Here is a 19,526-nt window from a genome sequence, read left to right on the forward strand (position 1 = left end):
GTGGGGTTTCCTCCGGGTACTCCGGTTTTCACCCACAGTCCAAAAACATGCTGAGGCTAATTGGAGTTGCTAAATTGCCCGTGGGTGTGCATGTGTGAGTGAATGGTGTGTGAGTGAGCCCTGCGATGGGCTGGCCCCCCATCCTGGGTTGTTCCCTGCCTCGTGCCTATTGCTTCTGGGATAGGCTCCGGACCCCCCGTGACCCAGTAGGATAAGCGATTTGGAAAATGGATGGATGGATGGATATATAGAGGCATGCAAAAGTGCTTAAACCCCATAAAGTTAAAAATGACAAATTATATATACACACATTTTTATTGCACTTATCGCTTCTCACAGCAAGTCAAAAATCAATTATTTTTCAGAAAGTCTTTTAAAGAAAATCAGAAACTGGTTGCATTGCATTTTTGCTGAATTTAAAGAGTATAAAGGAAACCCAATGTTGCTGTTGCAGATAATGCTGCTTGCTTTAATATTCAACCCCTGTTCTCTGGAAGCTCTAGATGAAAAAAAAAAGATCAAAAACATCGCTTTAATGAAAACACGATTGTCTTACAATTTGCCTCCACCTGTGATACAACGAAGAATAATGAGCATTCTAAGGAAGTTAGAGATAAAGTAATGAAATATCATAAATTAAGAATAGGGTTACAAAAAATATTCAAGAAGTTGGGCATCACAGTAAGGACTATTGGACCAATACAGAGAAAATAAAAACAACAGCACCAGGGAGGTGTTCCATGAAGCAGGATTAAGGGAAAGTCTGACTTATTTCAACAAGTCTAGCTCATTTAAGTGGGAATTCCGTTCCATCAGTGTGTCTTAAATGAATCCCTGCTGAGCTACCACGTTAACTTACGCGAGTGAACAAGTCTGCTCCAGACCAGGTTAACTCTCTCGCTTAGTTAAGCATTGTCTCCTTGATTGTCCTAGATCATTCCGTTGGACGAAGTTCTGCGCTCTCACAACTCATGTCATGTAATAAATATAGTAAAGCCTATAAAAAAAATCACATCTCAGCACTCCAATTAATTCCAAAATAATAAAAATAAAAGGGTACCCATATTACAAAGGTTAAACATGTAAGGCAATGACTGAAAATTAAAAAAAAAAAAGTATTTTACAGAGACCAAATAATACAGGATAACATTAAATAGTAAGAATGACATGTGAACTCAATCCAGAAGGTTCCCCGTTGGCAATGGGGATTGAACCAGGAACTTTCACAGTGTAAGTTGATAGCATAAACCACTGTACCTCCGTGCCACCGTACCAGGCACTTATAACTGTTACATAACTTGTGTATTTAGTCTATCTGCAATTCTTTGCCAAGCCAACTCCCTGGCTTTATTGATGGCCACAGTATTGCCTTTTTTAGCGATTACATCATTGTATTTTTCATACAACTCCATCGGCAGTGTTTGTTCTGTAGTGAGAAAAAAATAATGGTCTCGTTTTACACACTTTCTGTCTCATTTGATTGGTTTATCATTCATCCATTCATTTTGGGCTTCATAAATAGACTATGCAATTCTGTCTTGTATGAGCCTTGATTAGTTAAAGCTGAACTGTGTTAGTGGAAAGACATGAGGCTAAGTTTACAGATAGCGCTAGTTTGAGTCTGACTTTTTTAGTCTGGCTTTCTTTAGCTAATTTCATGAAATACCCCCCAGGCTGTCCCTCGAACCTCAGCACCCACACTTAAAGAGAGGACTACAGGGTGCAGGGGTTGGGAATTGAGTCAAGGGGCACCAGGCAACCATTTCAAGAGTTTGCTAGAAGGTATGCAAATAACATACAGTATGGGATAAGGTTTTGTGGTTTGATGAAACTAAGATAAAGAATTTTGGCCAGAATTGAAAGCACTGTGTATGGCTCAAGCATACTGTAACACAGCCCATGCCTCAATTACCACCATCCCTACAGTGCAGTATGCTATGGGGAATGCTTTATCTTCAAGAGCTGTGCATCTTATCAAAACTGAAGGGAGTATGGATGGATCAAAATACAGAGAGATGACATGAGAATGTCAGCTTCAGTCTCAAAAAACTGAAGTTCATCTGTATTAGGATGAATTCACGGACGATTACGTCACCCACGTATATGGAGTTAATCCTTTTACTGTAATATTCTGGGATTAATTGTGGATTAATTCTGATTGTGTGGAGACTGATCGTCCTGAAGATCAATCGTCCATGATTCACCCGGAATGTCATTGAACATGTAATTCTTTGCCGATCCCCCGCAAACCCTGTCCTGCCATAAAGAACTTCGGCTCATAAAAGAAACCAGGATGTTTATCTTGGTTTCCGGGAGACAGGAGGGGGTCGGTATACGGCACCTTAAAATTGGCTCCGGGGCGGGTAGAATAGGAAAGCACGACACCAGGACGCATATTTTATTATCGCAAGCAGCAACACTGGGACAAAAGGGGGAATTGGATAACACCTTGCCTGGGGGTCAGGGGTGAGCCTGGCCAGCTCGTCCCCTGCCCACATGCAGCACCCAATTTAGTATAAAGGATGGGGAAAACTCAGTACTGACCGGAGCTCAGCCGTGGGATAGAGCGCGCATCGCCCGGCATTTCTCGGAACTCACGTGTTGGTCTCCTGCCAGGACTGAAAAGGGCTCCCCAGTCCGTGTGTGAAGGTGGGTGATGAGGGCACGTCCGAGTGTAAATAGTTTAGCAGCTGCTTTTGCGTTCAATTGATTAAGGGGATTAATTATCACCACTTGTGATAATAGTTCGCCTTACCTATATTTTTATTTCTGCTTTCTATATATATATATATATATATATATATATATATATATATATATATATATATATATATATATATATATATATATATATATATATATATATTCGTATGATTCATGCTATTCCATATCTGTTGTGGTACAAGGTTATTTGCATTGTTTCAATTGATATATTGATATTGATTTTAATGCGAGGTTGTCTTGTATCACTTGTATTAAAGTGTTTTTTTGAGTGAACCTAAGCGTGCCTGTTTGTTCCTTCGAGAGCCCTATATCCCTCTCTCATCCATTTTAAGACATCATCATTCTGACAATGATCCAAAGCACATGGCTAAAACAGCATAGGAGTGAGTAAAAACAAAAAGGTGAATGTTGTGAAGAGGACTAGTCAAAGTCCAGGGGTCTGTATCACGAAGCTGATTCAACTAAGTCAGGCTTCAAAGATAAGTTCCAGGTTGACTAAATCAAACAAATACAATCTGAGACTAACGGTATCACAATGGTATCAGCAATCTATGTCAAGCCTGTTTAACTTACTGAAACCAAAGTTATTTTCCAAGCCTGCATACATAAAAGCGTGCCGTGTGCAACAATCATCCAGCAGCACTACGTATTTCAATGCAGCAGAACAGAGAATTATTATGGCAAAAGAGTAACAATTCTAAAGTACCATAATGACGAAGAGCAACACAGTGGCTCGCTGCAACATATCGCTGTCTGTGAAAATGCATACGTACAATTTGACTGTTGATAATTGTCTTAATTTCCAAGCATGCTTTATGGTTTTCATAATTATTCATAGTTTTTAAATTCACATTTTATTGTAATTAAATGTTACCCTTTAAAACTTTTGCTCTGTAGCATGAGTTACCATGGTGATGTGTCATGGTATCAAAAAGCCAATGTTACAGTAGGACTCTTTATGCCCAGTGTCTGGCTAAACAGGGAATCTGGCTTTGTGATACAGCTCCAGCTCTGAATCCCAAGGAGAATCTGTGGCATTCTTTGAAAGTTGCAGTCAACTTAACAACATACAAACAATCTGAAGGACCTGAAGTAAGTCTGCTGAGAAATACGAGGAAAAATCACTCCTTAATAATGTAAAAAGCTTACTCCAAATGTGCTAGAGTTTTTATTGCAGCAAAAGATGCCTCTCTTGAATGGTAATGCGGGAAGTATTTTTAGTTTATGATTTTCGGTAAAAGACTTCCTGTCAATAAATTTTTAAATTTAATGTGAGAGACTACGAGCTTGCCTCAGATATACTGAGAAGAAGAAAATATGTACATATCATTTGCAGCTCAGGCAAATCTGATTATTTTCTGGAGGGGGGAGGAGAATTGTTTCAAAGCCACTGGATATACCTATACTGAACTTTCATTTTTTAATAAGGATACCAAAGTAGAAATCGAATTCTCATGATGCTTATTACTACACATCTACTTTATTCACCTTGTCTTGTGTGGTGATTATATCCCAAAAGCGCTTTGATTAGATGAGTTTCCATTTCTAAATGTACTGTAGTGTATGATTATGTGTATGCATCCCCTCAAATGAAATAGCATCATTTCCTGACCAGGATAAACAGGTAAGTGATGGATGGATGGGTAATTTATGATTCTCTGATGAGGCATATGTTCAGCCATTGCATTTTTGATTTTATTACCCACGTGTCCCCACCTTGTTCTGTTCCTGTCTGTCATATCCCCGTTTGGCCAGCAGGTGTCGCTGGCCATCCGATCATTTTCCTTATGTTCCATTAGGTTTAGCCTTCTGTTTCTAGTGTGTTCCCCTGCTCCCTGAGGTGCCGCATGGCTGAATGGGCTAAGCATGTGGCTGAAAACTGTACTCTCCGACTGTTGTGGGGTAATACTGTACTTGACGTGCCACAAATAATATAGTGTTATTCTATTACTTATGTATTAATTAACCACATACTAAGTTTTCATTACATACTGATCTTGTGTTAATCATTAATGAATCTTTTATCTCAAGCAGTTACTATATTTGTTACTATATGTGTATATTCTATTCTGTAATTCTATAAACCTTTTATAAACTAGGAATTACTGAAGGAACTAGTCATGAATAACACAAGTGAAATACTGATTGTTCATCATTTATGAAATGTGATGCCTTTTATCTCAAGTAGTGACTATATTTGTCCATGATTTGTTCATGATCTGTACTTCAGCAGTAACAGAATTATTACGAAGTATTTGTGCCCCGTTAAATAAAATGTTACCCCGTCATGGGTTTAAGGCTCAACAGAAACCATCCTCAACTTTGTTGGACATTTTGAGTTTTTTTTGCATTCATGTTGTTTTTGTATTGGTTGTTATTTTTGTGCCTATGTTAGTTTTTCCTTATGTCTTCTTATGTCTGTCAGAACTGGCATTCCATTATATAACACACACATCAGTGGCACTACAAATCCCAGATTGCACAGCCATGGCTGGTGTGTTGCATGATATCAAATCACAATGTACTTGCAATAACATGGCACATGCACAATAATCACCAGTGCTTTTAATGATGGGCGAAACATCAGAGGATGTTCATATTTTTAAAAGCAGACATACCTTTTTAATTTGGCTTTTGCCTGAGTTCTATTGTTTTACCTTACTTTATTTATCTGTCTACTTATCTATATATGTGTAATGTATTTATTACTCATTTGTCTACTTATTCATATACTTGTCCATTTTATTGCTTGGTATGTCCTCTATTTTATTTTATTTTATACTTTAAATCATCTTCCTTTTAATTCCTTACTCATTTCTTTTTACCCCAGAACCTCTAATCTCTTTTTATGTCTATTTTATTATTACTTATTATTCTATCCCTGTTCTGTCTGTTTCTATCCTCCTTTTACGTCCTACATTTATGCTTTTATTTTGCAGTTGATTGTACTTTTTGTTCTTCATTATTGATATTTATATATTTATTTATCTATCTACCCTAACTTTATCTTTTCCTTTTTATTAACTCACCATGCATAATTTTACTCACTATATTTTAACCTGCCTCTGGCATTTCCTCATGCAAATTTCTGAGATCCATGATAATGTTTCCTCACTTCCTGTTTTTATTGTCAGTTCCTATTTTTATTGTTGTGTCTATTCTTTAATTATTTACCTATTTATCTATTTAATTATCTTTCATGTCTTTTGTAAACTTATTTTACATGGTTTAGGTGAGGGTAGTGTCATGCCCGGCTCGTCCGCTCCTCGTGTGTGCCACGCCCCCTGCCTTCCCACGTGCATTTCCTTGATTGTACCCTGCTGTATCTGCTTACTTTGATTAGTCTTGTCTGGTTTTAAGTCCTGGTCTTACCTGTTAGCGTTGTCTGTCATTGATGTTAGTCGGCGTGCCATGTTCCCGAGTCCTCGTCCTCCCAATAAATCCCCGTTTGCCCTAAGTCTGCCTGCTTGCTTGCCTCTCCGCTCATCACCTTACCCGTGCGCCGCTACCGCCGACGGATATCGTGACAGAATGACAGACCCAAAGAAGAAGCGGAGAAGGAGGAAGCAGCTCCCAGAAGAGCCGATCAGTCTGAGCGCCTGCTCGCTCTCCAGCCCCTGGCTCCCTCAGGAGGAGGAGCTCGTCCTGGGTCCCGACCTGGGACCGTACGGTCTGGGACCCTGCTCCCTGGCGAGGCTCTGGGCTCCGAGCGAGGATGAAGAGGACGAGCCCTTCGTCTTCCCGGACCCAGAGCCCCTCCCTGCGGAACAGCTATCGCCCCCCAAGCGGAGCGATAACCGGCCCGAGGGGCTGGCCAATGGGGGGGCCAGAGCAGTGAGGGACGCCATCCCGCGGGTTCCCCGCCCTCTTAAAGGGACCACGCCCGTTTCGCCCGCGGCCCTCGCTGACAGGTACTTCACCCTCCAGGGACTGTATTGGAGGGTGATGGGAGAACCGGCCCCACAGGGCCCTCCGGAGGGGGAAAAGCTCGCAGTGCAACTGGGGCAGGATTTAGCCTCTTTCACTCCAGAATCCCCGTATTTAGATCTGGAGAGGATGGCTGAAGACCTCCGGAGGCTGATCAAGCTCCGGAGAGCTCCGGAAGCGCCCCCTCCGCCTGCAGCTCCAGGGCAGGCGCCCCCACTGCAGCCACCTGCAGCTCCAGGGCAGGCGCCCCCTCTGCAGCCGCCTGCTGCAGCTCCCGGGCCGGCGCCCCCACTGCAGCCACCTCCAGTTCCTGACCGCGCTCCAGTTCCTGACCGCGCTCCAGTTCCTGACCGCGCTCCAGTTCCTGACCGCGCTCCAGTTCCTGACCGCGCTCCAGTTCCTGCAGAGGCACCCCCTCTGCAGCCGCCTGCTGCAGCTCCCGGGCAGGCGCCCCCACTGCAGCCGCCTGCTGCAGCTCCAGGGCAGGCGCCCCCACTGCAGCCGCCTGCTGCAGCTCCAGGGCAGGCGCCCCCTCTGCAGCCGCCTGCTGCAGCTCCCGGGCCGGCGCCCCCACTGCAGCCACCTCCAGTTCCTGACCGCGCTCCAGTTCCTGACCGCGCTCCAGTTCCTGACCACGCTCCAGTTCCTGACCGCGCTCCAGTTCCCGGGCAGGCGCCCCCTCAGCAGCCGCCTGCTGCAGCTCCCGGACAGGCGCCCCCCCCCGCGGCCTGACCGTGTTCCTGTCCCGGCGCCCCGGCGACCTGACCGTGTTCCTGTCCCGGCGCCCCGGCGGCATGCAGCATCTCCAGAGGCGCCCCCTCCGCCTGCAGCAGCTCCAGTCCCTGTCCTAGTCCCTGAGGTGGTCCTGGACAACTCCATCTTGGCTCCTCCCTCTTCGGAGGTGGAGGAGCTGGAATGGGACCCCTCGGGGACAGAACTCGTAACCCCTTGTCCCTCGCCCCGGCGACATCGACCCCGAACTAGGGTCGGCCTGTCTGTGTCCCGCAGGGGAAGGGGACACAGACGCAGGGCTGGGGTCCCGCCCGCCCTGCCCCCTGGCTCGCCCTCCCTCGCCTGCGCTGGGGCTCGGTTGGCGCCTGCGGGTCCTGGCCCTCCGGGTCGGCTGTCGCCTGCAGGTCCCTCTCCGGTGCCTCGTCGCCCTGCCTCGCTCCCCTCTCTGGGTCCTGGTCGGTCGCCTGGGGGTTCCCTGACGGCGGCTCCTCGGTCGCCTGCGGGGCCCTTACCTCCGGCCCTTTCCCGGACGTCGCCGCCTGCTGCGGCTCCCCCCTCCTCCGGGCCTTCGCCCTGGCCCCTTCCTACTCCCTCGTCCCCTTCCCCGGTGCTCCCTCCTGCTCCCTCCCTGGCCCCTCCGCGGGTCCCTCGCCCTGTCTCCTCGGCCCCTCCGGGGTCCCCTCCGGCTCCGGCCTCCCGGCCGCCTGCGGCCCCTCCGGCTGCCTCCCGTCGCCCGCTGGGGCTCCCTCGGGCTCCCCTCTGTTCCCCCTCCTTGTCTCCCTTCGCTCCTCCCTTTGTCCCTTCGGTCCTCTCTCCTCCTTCCGCCTTTGTCCCACCTCTCTCTGCTCCCTCCGGCTCTGTTCCTCCTGTCTTTGCTGCCCGTCCTCCTCTGTGCCCTCCGTTCACTCCTGGCCCTTGTGTCCCGCCTGTTCCTTCTGTGTCCCCTCTCTTTCTCTGTCGGTCCGTGTTCCCCGTCCTCTGTCAGGTTTTGTCCCTGGTCCTGTCTTTGTGCCTGTTCTGTCTCTCTGTTTAGTTCCCGGTCTTTTGTTCTTGGTTTTGGGTTTTGTTTTTCAGGTCTTGGTCCCCTCGTCCCGTTCGTCGCCTCCTCCTGGGCGCGCCCGGTGCAGCGCGCCTTTGGGGGGGGGCTCTGTCATGCCCGGCTCGTCCGCTCCTCGTGTGTGCCACGCCCCCTGCCTTCCCACGTGCATTTCCTTGATTGTACCCTGCTGTATCTGCTTACTTTGATTAGTCTTGTCTGGTTTTAAGTCCTGGTCTTACCTGTTAGCGTTGTCTGTCATTGATGTTAGTCGGCGTGCCATGTTCCCGAGTCCTCGTCCTCCCAATAAATCCCCGTTTGCCCTAAGTCTGCCTGCTTGCTTGCCTCTCCGCTCATCACCTTACCCGTGCGCCGCTACCGCCGACGGATATCGTGACAGGTAGCAGGTGTGGGTTTTTTTTTGTAAAGCACTTTGTGTTGCACTGTGTTTGTAGGAAAAGTACTATATAAATAACGTACTATACGGATGTTTACTTACACTTATAATTTGGAAAGCAGATTAGTAGTGCATGTAAAATATCACTAATCTGTATGAATTCGGTGTGATGCCCGGCTTGTACGATCCTCGTGTGTGCCACGGCCCCTTAATTATCCACGTGTGGTTCCCTGATCGTACCCAGCTGTGTCTTGTTGTTTTGCTTCGTCTGGTGTATTTAAGTCCAAGTCTTGCCTGTACCCGTTGTCTGTCATTGATGTTAGTCGGCGTCAAATGTTCCTTGTCCCGAATCTCCCCATTAAATCCCCGTTTGCCCTGTATCCTGCCTGTTTTGCCTGCTTTCGCTCGCTCTCCAACCCGTGCGACCACCCGATCGCCCAGCGACCCGAGCGGGTTGTGACATTCGGCATATCCTTGTTTAATAAACATGTGGGACTTCAAACTGCAAAAAGTTCTGCCACAGCACAGTCTTTTTTTACCTTGTTTATCCACAATGTCTCCTCCTTCAAAAGATATTCTGACTGTTGATCTGTCCCTTTCTTCACCACCACTTCAGTGCTTATACATCACTTCTAATATTTACCAAAACAGTGGCATGCTTTGCTAACCAAATTTAATAAACACAAGGAAACACTGAATTTATATAGATTACTAACCTATGGTAGTCACAATACACATCTCATTAATATTACCTCAAACACTTATGAAGAAAATGATGCCAACCATCTGGCTTGGGCTAATGTGCATCAGTGAAGACTGTGCTTAAATGCATATGTTTTCTTTTTGCATTTTTCTCCTGTAATTACAAATTAGACTCTTAATAGCTGTATTCTTGAATTATTTGTACCCTTTTCAACAGATTAATCATCAAATATGTAGATGTTAATGAAAAACAGTGATATTAGATTTTGAAGAAATTATTCTTTTGGGTTTTTGATTGCCTGCAATAAAACATTTTTATTGGAAATAACTCAGCGAAAAACTTCTTATAGAGAGGAAGACTAATGCAACTGACATATTTTTTTATGTTTAATGTAATCTCATTTGATGTTTAATCTATAAAACTTGCTTTGTTCTGAAATCGAAGATATCTTGGGAGAAGTTAAATTCATATTTCTGAATGATACATGGTCAATTTAAGACTTTTTGAATAAATATTGATCTGGTTTGGCCCTCAAATTCAATCCTCTTTTTAATTTAGGCTCCCTCTGTGATTGAAATCTCTGTTCCAGTGTTTGACTCTTGAGTCCATTGTTTTTTATTACCTTCACCTGTTCTTTGCTGCTCATAGTCTCTAGTGTTTGTATGTAATTAGTAATGACCCACACCTATCCCTCATCATACCCTTGTCATCTGTGTATTTAAGTGTCCATCCTGACTCTGCTCCTTTGTTGATCATTGCATTTGCTTCTGGTTCCTATGTGTGTTTGTTGCTGCTTAGCAGTGCGAGCAGTGTTGTGGACCCTAGTTAGTGTCCTGTGTTCCTTTTTCCTCTGTGTTTTATGAAGTGTTAGTTTTATTCCATTCACTTGTTATTGCCTACCCTGCCTTTGTTTATCACCTCTTGTGGTCCTTTTAATTACAATTTGTATTTAGTTTTCAATTAAAACCCCTTTGTCTATAGGCTACACCAAGGATCATCCTTCCATCATGTCCCACCATAAAACCATGTAAAAGAATGTAAGAAATGAAAATTGATGAAAGACAAAGTTTAGGGGGCTGGGGTATTTCCTTTACCTGGAGCGTTTCTGCTTGAATAGTCTTCTCCCATTTACATGTGACTGGGATATGGGTATAGGAATTGAACAGGACTTCAACAGTCTTTGGTTCTGCAGCACACATACTCAGGACCTGCAGTCAAAGGCAAAATCTTAACTTATATTCAATATTTAAGTTTTTGTAGCTAACTTTAAGTGCAAACATGTTAAATGTTCTTGTTCTTGTTCTGTTCTGTAAGGATATACCATAGTAATTTCAGTTTGACAGGGTATTACATAATGTGGAATACCTTTGGTAGTGCCTGAGGCCACAACGTGATGGAGCCGTGGTTAAGCAGTATCTGTACCACTCGATGTGGCTCCTGTTCAGCCCTGACGGCAGCACTGTGCAATACACAGGACAGTGGCAGTCGGCCATTGTGGTCAAACGAGTTCACTTCAGCTTTATGTTCAAGTAGCAGTGTCACGAGGCTGTGCTGGATGTTGTGAGCTGCCTTGTGAAGTGGGGTACGGTGCTGCTTGTCTGCCAGGTTGACATCAGCACCATAACTCAGTAACAAGCAGCAGATCTGCAGGAGCTCCTTCCAGGTAAACATCAGCAACATAAGTCAGTAACAGGGACAGACCTACAGGAGCTCCTTCCAGGTAAACATCAGCACCATAAGTCAGTAACAGGGACAGACCTACAGGAGTTCCTTCCAGGTAAACATCAGCACCATAAGTCAGTCACAGGGACAGACCTACAGGAGCTCCTTCCAGGTAAACGTCAGCAGCATAAGTCAGTAACAGGGACAGACCTACAGGATCTCCTTCCAGGTAAACATCATCACCATAAGTCAGTAACAGGGACAGACCTACAGGAGCTCCTTCCAGGTAAACATCAGCAGCATAAGTCAGTAACAGGGACAGACCTACAGGAGCTCCTTCCAGGTAAACGTCAGCAGCATAAGTCAGTAACAGGGACAGACCTACAGGATCTCCTTCCAGGTAAACATCATCACCATAAGTCAGTAACAGGGACAGACCTACAGGAGCTCCTTCCAGGTAAACATCAGCACCATAAGTCAGTAACAGGGACAGACCTACAGGAGCTCCTTCCAGGTAAACATCAGCACCATAAGTCAGTCACAGGGACAGACCTACAGGAGCTCCTTCCAGGTAAACGTCAGCAGCATAAGTCAGTAACAGCGACAGACCTACAGGAGCTCCTTCCAGGTAAACATCAGCAGCATAAGTCAGTCACAGGGACAGACCTACAGGAGCTCCTTCCAGGTAAACATCAGCAGCATAAGTCAGTCACAGGGACAGACCTACAGGAGGCTCCTTCCAGGTAAACATCAGCACCATAAGTCAGTAACAATTACAGACCTACAGGAGCTCCTTCCAGGTAAACGTCAGCAGCATAAGTCAGTAACAGGGACAGACCTACAGGAGCTCCTTCCAGGTAAACGTCAGCAGCATAAGTCAGTAACAATTACAGACCTACAGGAGCTCCTTCCAGGTAAACGTCAGCAGCATAAGTCAGTAACAGGGACAGACCTACAGGAGCTCCTTCCAGGTAAACATCAGCACCATAAGTCAGTAACACAGACAGACCTACAGGACATCCTAGAGGATTAACATCACAACTGTCATTCTAAGAGGAGCCCATTATGATAATTTGTCAGTAAAAGGCAGCTGCAATAGGGGAGCAGTAGGGGCATAGATACCCTGGCAGATTCAGGGGACCCAGCACAGTACTCTAACCCTTAAATACATAAAATTCCAAAATTATATAATTGGCAGTGGGGCCCAAAGGGGCCCAGAATATCTAACTACAGCCCTGGGTGCAGTTGGTTATGTATTACTGATGTCAGCCCAGACCAGGGCAGTATTCCAAAAAGAAGGATTTTTTTCATTAGCCAAATAACTTAAGCCAAATGAAAGGATGGTCCAGTTGAAATGTCACATACCTCTCCTCCTACTGGAAAGTTTCTACATTTGACTTCAGTTATCTGTCTTAGTGAGAAATCCCGCTTTGTGGAATATCCCCCTGTCACAGAAGGGCGAGGCATCAACCTCGAGTTCCCTTTGCTTTTTCTTTCAGTTTATTGTCCGAGATGAAGAAAATCTCACATGTATGAAAAGAGGATGAGTTTTATTTGAATGTAAGTCCAAATTTCCAAAATTTGCAGGTTGATTATATTTTGAGTACAAAAAAATCTTCTTTTATGTAATAAAAATCACAAAAATTTTGCAACGCAAAATAAATAAGTCAAATGAATATGAGTCTAATAATCAATATGCCCCTGCTGTCACTATTCTAGCACTATTTGTCTCGGCTTGGCACCATTATAAATTGCCCCAACAACATCGAGAAGGTTAATAGCCATACCATAAACAAGAAATGGGGTGATTTAGATTCCATAACAGTCTAGGCTGACCTCTGGATCTTGTGACGATGCACAAGCCACTCCAAGGGGGGTCTCCCCATGGACGCTGGTGTGGTTTACATCTGCTCCGCTTTGTAGGTAGAGCTTGGCGTGATGGAGCAGAGCAGAGCGAGAGGCCACATGCAGTGCAGTCTCTTCATCCTCCTCACTGGGCAAATCGGCCGCAGCACCATGCTCAAGTAACACCTTAGCACAGCTGCTGTGGCAAAAATGAATGAATGATATCGTTAGGAGCCAAAAGAGGGAGTGGGCGGACACACAGCTTTTTGCGATTAGGATGAGGGTAAAGTGAACCTTTTATTGCCTGTGGGCTGTTTGATCTTAGCTGTCTTCCTCATTTACATTTAGCAGGTTTTGAATCTTTGCTGAAATATACTACAATAAAAATACTGAAAAATTGCTAATACACATTCCTGGTTTCTGGAGGACAAAGCTGCTTTGCCTACGGCTTATATCCATGACACACAATCATTTTTAAAATGCTTATAATTTGCTGCTTATACTCTGAATTTTAACACGGTAGACCATTTAACAATGAGCAATTTACTAATTTATCCATGGAAACATAAACGGAAAGGAAAATGTATGAATGTGATTGCTGCTAGCTCTTTAAAGTTGATGCATAAAGGAGATGCATTTTCAACATCCTTATGCTGGTGTCTGTGGTCAGCGGGGTAATGGTTGTTATATGGAGGTATGAATGCATTGATAATCCTTGAATTGGTGCATCTGCATTGGCCGTGGCGTATGATTATTTGTGCATGACATGTGATGGACTGGCATCCCGCCCGGAGTATCCTCTGCCATGTGCCCTGTGCTTCCTGTGATGGACTCCAGGCCCACTGAGTGCTTGTATCCAGCAGGTTTTCTATCCTACCTGTTTAGTTACTGAGTTATCTGTCTGAGATTAGGTGTGGTTCATCAGAGACCAGGTAGGATGGAAAAGCTACTGGAGACTGGCACTCCAAGATCAGGGTTGCATACCCGTACAAGATATGCAGTTTTCAAAATTTATGGATGATTGGTTCCTACAGCTATTGCGCAGTCTTATTTCTTAACACCTTTCTTACAGCTTTTTTTCTGGCAATTTGAACTTCTGAAAGTATAATTATTGAGCGGTTCACTGGCTGGCACTAACTGAGGAACAGGCTAAGTGCTGTATGACAAGCACTAACTGCAGTGACTTTGGTGTCTTGCAGAGATGCATCGCTGAGAGTCCTTCTTCAGTCCGCAGGTCAGGGTCAGCACCTCCTTTCAGGAGAAATTCTGTGCATTCGCTGCTGCTGTTCTCACAGGCCTCATGCAGAGCGCTCTTGCCCCCCACAATGAGGTTGGGTTGTGCCCCATGTTCAAGGAGGTACTGTAGGCAGTGCGTGAAGCCATAGGCTGCTGCAATTCGCAGCGGGGTGGTCAGCTCCTGCTTGTATTGCAGTGGATGCAGTCCTGTAACAGGTTTTCGCAGTTTACTCAATGACATGTGCAGGTAGCATCTGGAATGGGGGCCCAAGCTTATAAACCAGGCAGGTCCAAGCAGGAATAAAAACACCAGAAATGGAAACACAAAAAAATTATGGGGCCCTTTCTTCAAATATCACAATCAGATTGGCTGGTTGCCTTTCCCTGGTCATTGCAATCCTTATATCAATCAGAAATATGTGCTTCTCTTTTGATGCTCTACTGTGACAGCTGAGAAAACCTATTCTGTTGTGTTTCATATAATTAATGACTTTTAAAAAAGCAATCGTGTTTTGGAAAAACGTTTTGGATACCTGGAATGTCTCATTATTAATGATTTCAATTAATGGATAAAAAATGTAAATACTATAGTTTAAGGGTGTTTAAGAATGAGACAAGAAAAAATAGGTAATTTTAAGTGTATTATTATTTTTCTTTGAGTGAGTTTGGTGAAAAACAAAAATTAGGATTTCATAGACTGTAAAAAAAATAAATGAAATAAAAATGGATGTGGGGCGGCATGGTGGTGCAGTGGTTAGCACTGTTGCCTCACACCTCTGGGACCCGGGTTCGAGTCTCCGCCTGGGTCACATGTGTGCGGAGTTTGCATGTTCTCCCCATGTCGTCGTGGGGTTTCCTCCGGGTACTCCGGTTTCCCCCCACAGTCCAAAAACATGCTGAGGCTAATTGGAGTCGCTAAATTGCCCATAGGTGTGAATGTGTGAGTGGATGGTGTGTGAGTGTGCCCTGCGATGGGCTGGCCCCCCATCCTGGGTTGTTCCCTGCCTCGTGCCCATTGCTTCCGGGATAGGCTCCGGACCCCCCGCGACCCAATAGGATAAGCGGTTTGGAAAATGGATGGATGGATGGAAAAATGGATGTTTGTAGGCTTACCTAACAGGACGGCAGGTGGAAGATGAACAGAAGGGTCTTTCATCCAGTCATCGTTGGAGAGCTCGATAATGGCATTGGGGTTCATCCCCACCAGCTCTCTGAGAAGTTCTTCTATCATTTCCTGGTCATCTGTCACAAATGCACTGTTCAGTTTCTTTACAAAGTCAGAACTTGCAGTTAAATTGGGATCGATATCAGCATTCATTTTGAGAAGAACCACTGTACAGCAAAATATATGCAGATTATATTTTTGATACGATTATAAAATGTTTTCGTTATAAAAACTTTCCATAAAAGACACTTCACTTCAAGTCTGGCAGTTTGTGTACCATGTGTTTAGCTAATGATAGAAAATCATGACTTGAGGCATATCATTTTACTAAGTACTATTTATGTCTGGGGCTTTCCCTGGTGAAAGAGTCAGGTACCAAACCATCACAGTCTCTGGACTGTGAGGGGAAACCAGAGGAAACTCCATGACAACAACTGGAGAACATGCAAAGTCCACACACAGAGAACAGGACAGCCCCAGAAGTATGAGCGAACAGTACGAATCACTGTGCTAGGTTGCCACCTGTGTATAGTGCATCCTATTTCTGTCTGTTGCTTTTAGTCTTTTAAAAATTACAGCATCATATCACTCTGTTTACCAGGTCACTGAGGCAATTTTGAAATAATTATTTACAGAGAGGGTCAGTACATAACTGTACATAACCAGAGAGGGTCGTGCATAATTGTACATAAGCAGAGAGGGTCAGTAGATAACTGCACATACCCATAGAGGGTCAGTAAGTAACTGTGCATAACCAGAGAGGGTCAGTACATAACTGTACATAACCAGAGAGGGTCAGTACATAACTGTACATAAGCAGAGAGGATCAGTACATAATTGTACATAACTGGAGAGGGTCAGTATACATAACCAGAGAGGTTCAATACATAACTGCACATACCCATAGAGGGTCAGTGAGTAACTGTGCATAACCAGAGAGGGTCAGTACATAACTGTACATAACCAGAGAGGGTCAGTACATAACTGTACATAAGCAGAGAGGGTCAGTACATAATTGTACATAACTGGAGAGGGTCAGTATACATAACCAGAGAGGTTCAATACATAACTGCACATACCCATAGAGGGTCAGTGAGTAACTGTGCATAACCAGAGAGGGTCAGTACATAACTGTACATAACCAGAGAGGGTCATGCATAATTGTACATAACTGAAGAGGGTCAGTATACTTAATCAGAGGGGTTCAGTACATAACTGCACATACCCATAGAGGGTCAGTAAGTAACTGTACATAATCAGAGAGGGTAAGTACTAGAGGTCGACCGATATATCGGGCGGATATTTGGCATTTTTTAATGTATCGGCATCGGCCGATATCCGAGTGTAGTACGCCGATTTACAGACAGGCACGTCTGCGGGTAGCCCAGTGTTATTGTTACCCATGCTGCCTTGTACAGGACCCCAGCCAGAAGTTTTGGTAGAGTCCTGGGAGAAAACGGTAAGGCTTAAAGTCTGATCTTTCAAAGACCTATTTATCTAACTGGTTTGCTATGAAGTGTTACTTTAAAAGAAAACGCGAATTACACTGTCGAGAACTGGCGTAATGATAATGAGCCTTCAACCAATTGTAGTTTATAGGCAACGTTAAGGATCATTGATTGTGATAGTTTTGTGCGCTTGTTGGTGGGCTCATAGACATTTTTTAATCGTTAAAAATTACTTGAATTGTTAAAATTGTAATTATTACCATATCAGCCCGATGCTATCAGTTCTGTTTTTTTTGTGTGTGTGTCGGAGAGTTTCACTCTGCGTGTGTGGGGCGGAGCAGGCAGCTCCCGGTCACAGACAGCACCGTCCTCGGAGACAGCTGCTAAGAACAATCAATGGCGGAGAAAACTGTTCGCTCGAAAGGGTGGTTACCATTTACTTGAGCTGATGCTGACAATGGTCCTTCCGTGTAAATTGTTTGCATTTGAGAGCGAAGATTCGAACAAATTGTCAGACGTCTAGATAAGAAGTGCACGCCTTTGCGCAGTTTGTTTCCTCCTTATACGTCAGTCCTTTATAGTTTATGCGGGCTTATCCGTCGACAACGTCACAATCGTTAGGGGCTTACGTTGTCCTTGCTTACAAGGCTGTGTAATACGACAAAGTTATTTTATTTTATTTTCTGCGATCGCTAGATTCTGATTGTGAATTTGGCTTGTAAGTTATCTGTCTGCTAACAACATAAACAACATGTTAGTGAAAGGTTTTAGTCCTTGTACACTACTCATCATACCATGATGCACTTAATTACTAGTGTTTTTTTCTTTCAAAATGTGTTAGAGTGTAATTGTTTTAATGTGCATGGAATGAATTGAAGATGAAGGCACTATAATAAAAATGCTAATCTTGCATTTTTTCTTCTGTTGTAGTAATTTACAAGACTCGGGAACTGGAAGTGGGATAACATGCACATTCCTTTTTGTAATGTTTACAAATTTTCCTTTCCTCAGAAATGAGGAGTTTGCTGCTATATTGTGCATCAAAAAAGATTCTGATGCTGCTATTTTTATTGTTTACAAGTTGTATTGTGTTTTTGTTATTTAAGTTTATATTTAAATTTACACAAGTCAGTATTCAATAAATACTAAGTAGAGAAATTTTGCGTATCATTCATTATTATTAGTGTGATATTTTAGCATGCAACTAGACGGGAAACATCCAATTGTCAGCCAAAAAATATGGGAAGCATATATCGGCCATTGGCTGACCCTGATTCCTAAATATCAGCATCAGCTGTTGAAAAACCCATATCAGTCTACCTCTAGTCAGTACATAACTGGATATAACCAGAGAGGGTCAATACATATAATAAACTCTCATGAAAGTAAGCAAAAACATTAATGTAATATAGATAATACACTGCTCAATTAAAGGAAAACTTTGAAAACATATCAGATCTCAATGGGGAAAAAGTCATTCTAGATATCTATACTGATATGGACTGTGTAATGTATTAGGAATGAAAGGATGCCACATTGTTTGATGGAAATGAAAATCATTAACCTACAGTACAGTGGGCTGAATTTAAAGCTGCCCCCCCCCCCCCCCCCCCCCACTCGAAAATCAAAGTGAAAAAATGATGTGGTGAGCTAGTCCAACTCACTCAAATACTCAAAAATGGTATTCATTAGTTTGTATGGCTCCCACGTGCTTGTATGCATGCCTGACAACGTCGGGGCATGGTCCTAATGAGATGATGGAGGGTGTCCTGGGGGATCTCCTCCCAGATCTGAACCAGGGTATGACTGAGCTCCTGGACAGTCTGAGGTGCAACCTGGTGGCATTAGATGGACTGAAACATAATGTCCCAGAGGTGTTCTATTGGATTTAGGTCAGATGAGTGTGGGGGTCAGTTAGTGGTAGCAATTCCTTCATCCTCCAGGAACTGCCTGCATACTCTCACCACATGAAGCCAGGCATTGTCGTGCAGCAGGAGGAACCCAGGACCCACTGCACCATTGGGGGGAATGACAATGGGTTCAAGGATTTCATTCGAATACCTAATGGCAGTCAAGTTCCCATTGTCTAACCTGTAGAGGTCTGTGCGTCCCTCCATGGATATGCCTCCCTAGACCATCACTGACCCACCACCAAACCAGTCATGCTGAACAATGCTGCAGGCAGCATAACATTCTCCATGGCTTCTCCAGACTTCTTCAGACCCTTTCATGTCTGTCACAAGTGCTCAGGGTGAACCTGCTCTCATCTGTGAAAAGCTCAATGCGCCAGTGGTGGACCTGCCAATTCTGGTATGCTATGGCAAATGCCAATCGAGCTCCACGGTGCCAGGCAGTAAGCACAGGGCCCTCCACCTGTTAAACTATTTCCTTTTTGGGGGTCATCTTATTTTTGCTCTCTAGTGCACCTGTTGATAATTTCATTCACAGCAACGCAGCTGAAACTGATTAACAACCCCCTCTGCTACTTAACTGACCAGATCGATATCTAGCAGTTTAATTGACTTGATGCTATACTCTGATTAAAAAGTGTTCCTATAAGGTTTTTTTGAGAAATGTACATAGAATGATTCTAGTTTTCCTCAAATGTTTGGAGAAATTGCTAACTATTTATTTACAGTTTTTCTCCATTG

The 19,526-nt window shown here is 44.2% G+C and overlaps 1 protein-coding gene and 1 long non-coding RNA gene across 8 annotated transcripts in view; one reads left to right on the plus strand and one right to left on the minus strand.

The window, feature by feature from the left end:
- The window catches only part of LOC125722401 (ankyrin repeat and SOCS box protein 18-like), a 97,641-nt gene that overhangs the window by 1,244 nt on the left and 76,871 nt on the right, over positions 1 to 19,526 (minus strand). Inside the window, exons 1-7 of one of the 7 annotated variants that reach the window (XR_007386363.1) lie at positions 15,376 to 15,707; positions 14,202 to 14,469; positions 13,018 to 13,225; positions 10,885 to 11,175; positions 10,614 to 10,727; positions 860 to 997; positions 232 to 499 (exon numbers count right to left, since the gene is read on the minus strand). Coding sequence is in view for 6 of the 7 variants with exons in the window: in XM_048998557.1 (XP_048854514.1) it covers positions 935 to 997; positions 10,614 to 10,727; positions 10,885 to 11,175; positions 13,018 to 13,225; positions 14,202 to 14,469; positions 15,376 to 15,580 (1,149 nt within the window). In the remaining variant the exon portion in view is untranslated. Of the gene's footprint in view, positions 1 to 230; positions 998 to 10,613; positions 10,728 to 10,884; positions 11,176 to 13,017; positions 13,226 to 14,201; positions 14,470 to 15,375; positions 15,708 to 17,308; positions 17,451 to 19,526 lie in introns of those variants that run through there. The other 6 variants (XM_048998554.1, XM_048998557.1, XM_048998556.1 and 3 more) reach the window with 6 other exon arrangements.
- LOC125722405 (uncharacterized) lies at positions 16,849 to 18,033 on the plus strand. Its single transcript, XR_007386365.1, has 2 exons — positions 16,849 to 17,300; positions 17,806 to 18,033. It is a non-coding gene; the product is annotated as an uncharacterized LOC125722405 (long non-coding RNA).

This window comes from Brienomyrus brachyistius, unplaced genomic scaffold (genome assembly GCF_023856365.1).
Source record: "Brienomyrus brachyistius isolate T26 unplaced genomic scaffold, BBRACH_0.4 scaffold38, whole genome shotgun sequence".
In the NCBI taxonomy this organism is placed as follows: Eukaryota; Metazoa; Chordata; class Actinopteri; order Osteoglossiformes; family Mormyridae; genus Brienomyrus; species Brienomyrus brachyistius.